Genomic DNA, 4636 nt, shown 5'->3' on the forward strand with positions numbered 1-4636 from the left:
GGTGGAACCATTTCCCTATTACTGACTATGGATTTCAAAAGGGATGTCACAAAGGCTCCTGCAGGAGTCCCAATTCTTTTGTCCCTATAGTGTATTTTTTTAGGCTATGTCCATACTAGCGTTTTTGCTGGATCCGGCAGGATAATACAACCATCTGCATCCGTTATGAACAGATCCGGTTGTATTATTTTTAACATTGCGCCGCATCCTAGGACGGAAAGCAAACTACAACATGTTGCGGTTTGCTCTCCGGTATGGGAACGCAACTAAATGGAACTGAATGCATTTTGGAGCATTCTGTTCTGTTCAGTTTTGTCCCTATTGACAATGAATGGGGACAAAACTGAAGCGTTTTTTTCCGGTATTGAGACCCTATGACGGATCTCAATACCGGAAAACTAAAACGCTAGTGTGAAAGTAGCCTAAGACGTTTGAGCTGGATAGCCAGGTAACCAGGGAGAGATACCTATAGCTGTAGATTTTTTGTAGATTTTATGTAGACTTTATTTCATCCAAAGCTGGAAGTAGATTATAATCTAAAGAGCAATATCCTGTACAGCGCTCCAGATGGCTACCAAAATGGTCGCCAATGCGACTTAGAATTGCAAAATGGCGACAAGATTTTTTAGTCTTGTCGCTATTTGCACCTAGACCCTCCGCTGCTCTGCCTCTTTAAGAAATTTCATCCAGCAGACACACGCTGCTGGGTGAAGATCCGCCCGACCCTTACACTACCCGACAAAGAGGGTGGTCGGGGCTTGGGTTCCCGCATCTTGTGCTCCCGCTTCCAGTAATTTCCCAGTCAGCGCCCCTTCACGTGTATTCGCTACTGCACAAACAACGCTCGTTTCTATTAGACGGTTGTGAGTCTCCTCCTGTGTCCTGCTCGCTGATTGGCTTGTGAGTGTGGTGGGCGGAACAAGCGTCGCCTGTGTGCTGTCCCGGCTGGCGTGCACATGGATCCTGAGAAGGGAACTGGCCCTGTTATGTGCTGGGTGAGTGTTTGCTGTGCAAATAAAGTGACATGTTCTTGTGAAGGGACGTGGCTTGTAGCGGCCTACATGGTGTATATTGACGCTGACCAGTCCAGACAAACCTTTATCTTCAAAATGGAACTCCCTCCCTGTCCTGTTGCCACACTGCATCAAATTGAAGATGTCTGCTTGCTGTCCGTGAATACAGACGCTGATGCTTACATCCAAAACCTGCAATCTAGTGGTAAACGCTATGCTTTATCTACACTGATACATTGTAACAGAACCTCAGCTGTAATAAGTAGATGGTTAAGATAGTTTTCAGTGTCCCAGTGGCTGACTGGAAGCAGAGAGTTTGAAAATTGGGAGGTAGTAACACACAGTGAATAGACGCATATGTACAGAGGCTGAAAACCCATCCTGGTGACAGAGCTGTGGGTTTGTTACAATGTGTCAGTGAATCTTGGTGCTGTACTCCAGGTTGAGGGTACATAGAAACATAGAAACATAGAATGTGTCGGCAGATAAGAACCATTTGGCCCATCTAGTCTGCCCAATATACTGAGTACTATGGATAAGAGGGGTTGTACCCCAGCGCCTCTTAGTAGCTAAAAGGTTGGAGAGGAGAACATAGCATCCAAATCTAAATTATGTGCTTTAGGGCTCATGCTATTTTTTTTGCGGACCCATTGAAGTGAATGGTTCTGCATACGGTCCGCAAAAAAACTGAACGGACACGGAAAGAAAATACGTTAGTGTATATGAGCTCTTATACTGTCAAGGAAAGTTTTTGTTTGGATGAGATTCTCGAAAAAGCAGACAAGCAGCGGAGGCCTGGAAGCAAATGAGCCAGGACCCAGCACCTAGGGATTACCAACGCAAATCTGGCTAGTCTGACAGGTCATGGAAATGAGTGTACAACCCCTTTAACTGCATGGGCTGTAGCTTAGAAAACCCCATGCTCCTAAACATCCCAGCTATATTATATGTATTTTAAATTTGGCTACCAAAAATTTCATTTGGCTCCTAAATTTTTCAGGTTAGGAGCCAATGGCTCCTTGATATTTTTTTTAGTCTTGAGCGCTGATGTAATGTCCTTAATTTTTAGCCACTCCAAGCTTCTCATGCAAACAAAGTAAAAAAGAAACAATAAATGAAAAATGTAAAACTACCACTCCATTACCCTGATTTCTTTGTATAGTACATGACCATGCTGCATCTCCTCTCTGCTATGTACTAAAATTCATGTAGCTTTCAGGGAATGTGTGAGATGGACAGTACCTAATATCACTGACCCACAGATCCCTTCATGATTTTTCACTGAGCATTTCAGTAGAAAACAATGGTGGTAATCATATTGAGACGTGATCTTATGAAGATGCTGGCTTCAACACAAGGGTGAAAAATACAGGAGAACTGCCTGGTGACCTAACATCATGATCTACTGGTCTTGGTACTGAGGTCCACTGATATATTGTGATCTTTTGTCACCCCAGTTGATCAATGAATTTTTACTCCATGCCTTGAAATTTGTATAGATGTTTTCATATAGAAATATAATTGTAATGTTCTGTTATTTAAAAATAATAATGTAAGTTTTATTCTTGGCAGATGACTGGACCAGGAGCTCAGAGGAACATCTGATATCTTCAGATTTTAAAGCAGATGATTATGGTGTCATAGAAGATACATATGAAGAGCATGTCATTATCTCGAATATATCATCTGCCTTTCACAGCAAAGATCTATCTTCTGATCCTTTGGATCAAGTCCAATCTTCTGAGTTATCACAGACTGTTAAGCAAAATAAATGTTGCAGAAGGGATGTTCAACATCAAAGGCTACACAACGGGGAGAAGGCTTTTTCATGTTTTAGCTTTAAATCAGCTCTTGTTATTCATTAGAGAATTCATACAGGAGAGAAGCCATTTCCCTGTTCAGAATGTGGGAAATATTTTAACAAAAAGTCAAATCTTGTTGCTCATGAAATAATTCATACAGGGAATAAGGCTTTTTCTTGTTCATATTGTGGGAAATATTATAGCGTTAAATCAGGTCTGTTTATGCATCAGAGAATTCATAGAGGGGAGAAGCCATTTTCATGTTCAAATGTGAGAAATTATTTAACAAAAAGTCAAATCTTGTTGCTCGTGAAAGAATTCACACAGGGGAGAAGCCTCATTCATGTTCAGAATGTGGGAAATGTTTTAACCGTAAATCAGATCTTGTTAAACATCAGAGAATGCACAGAGGAGAGAAGCCATTTTCATGTTCAGAATGTGGGAAATGTTTTTCAGATAAATCATATCTTGTTAGACATCAGATACTTCACACAGGGGAGAAGCCATTTTCATGTTCAAAATGTGAAAAATGTTTTAATCATAAATCACATCTTGCTATACATAACAGAATTCACACAGGGGAGAAGCTATTTTCATGTTCAGAATGTGGAAAATGGTTCACAGATAAATCACATCTTGTTAGACATCAGAGAATTCACACAGGGGAGAAGCCATATTCATGTTCAGAGTGTAGGAAATGTTTCACGGATAAATCATATCTTGTTAAACATGAGAGAATTCACACAGGGGAGAAGCCATTTTCGTGTTTAGAATTTGACAAATGCTTTAAACAAAAAACAGAGCTTTTTAAACATCAGAGAATTCACACAGGGGAGAAGCCATTGGTATGCCAAGATTATGAGACAACTCTCGTTGACCATCTCAAATAGAGGAGAAGCTATTCTGATGAATGTGGAAAGTGTTTTAACACTCAGCTGTAATTGCAGATCAAAGAATTCACACAGGAAAAATGTCTTCATGTCCAAAATGTAGAAAATGTTTTATCCACAAATTATATCTTCCCTTACGTTCTAACCAGCAGTTAGGGGTAGAATCCGCCCCTGCCCTGTAGGACAGTTGGAGTCTTTAATTTCAACAAATTCATCACTAATTAATTAGAGTGCCCTGAGCCTATATAAGGATACCTAGCCCCTCCTACCCTGTGTTTTTTTCTGTACTATGTCATGTTTCTGTTTTTTTTTTTTTATTCATTAGGCTGGATTTCCTACATTGTTCTGGTAGGTGTATAATAGGTTGCATTAGCTTTATACTGGTTTCTGAACATTGGGAGCTACAGCTGTCTTCTATTTAGTGTTTTTGGATGTTTTCTACTAATGCTCTTACTTTTCCTTTACTATAGGCAGCCTTGACTTTACAAATGTCGGGGTGGAAGCACTCCTCATTCCTGAGAAGATTACTGTCTGTATTGTTAAAAATGCCTAGCAATCTGGGAATTTTGGTGAAAATGTTACAGGTAAAGCTTCACTACTATGGCTAATGTTAACACTGTCTAGACTGAACATAGGGCTGCACTGCTTCTTTGACAGTAGTTTGGTCTTTATTAAAGATATGGAATCCTTTTCTCTGCACAGAGCTGAGATGCTCCAATAGAGAAATCTGGATTTTCTCTCTTTTCAGTCAGTCGAGCTTCTTGTCTATCAGACTTTATAAACAGTCATCAAAGCTCAATCCTTATCTTACTGATAAGAATGTGGTGTAGATAAGGGTTTATGACCTTTTTAAGTAATTTAGAGGTAAGGGTTATTAGTGAATTTAGGATGCACAAAGCTAGAAAAACAGCCCTTTGTGATAGAACTATAT

At 40.0% G+C, this 4636-nt stretch overlaps 1 protein-coding gene across 1 annotated transcript; it reads left to right on the forward strand.

Moving 5' to 3' along the window:
• Positions 1-3075: 3075 nt before the first annotated feature.
• LOC121005779 (gastrula zinc finger protein XlCGF71.1-like) lies at positions 3076-3705 on the forward strand. The gene has a single exon (XM_040438544.1). It carries the CDS (start codon positions 3076-3078, stop codon positions 3703-3705), a length of 630 nt encoding a protein of 209 aa, XP_040294478.1.
• The last annotated feature ends 931 nt before the right edge of the window (positions 3706-4636 follow it).

This window comes from Bufo bufo, chromosome 6, assembly GCF_905171765.1.
Source record: "Bufo bufo chromosome 6, aBufBuf1.1, whole genome shotgun sequence".
Classification (NCBI taxonomy): Eukaryota; Metazoa; Chordata; class Amphibia; order Anura; family Bufonidae; genus Bufo; species Bufo bufo.

Coding starts and splice junctions, on each gene's coding strand:
- LOC121005779 (XM_040438544.1), top strand. CDS start 3,076: ATGTTCAAATGTGAGAAATTATTTAACAAAAAGTCAAATCTTGTTGCT.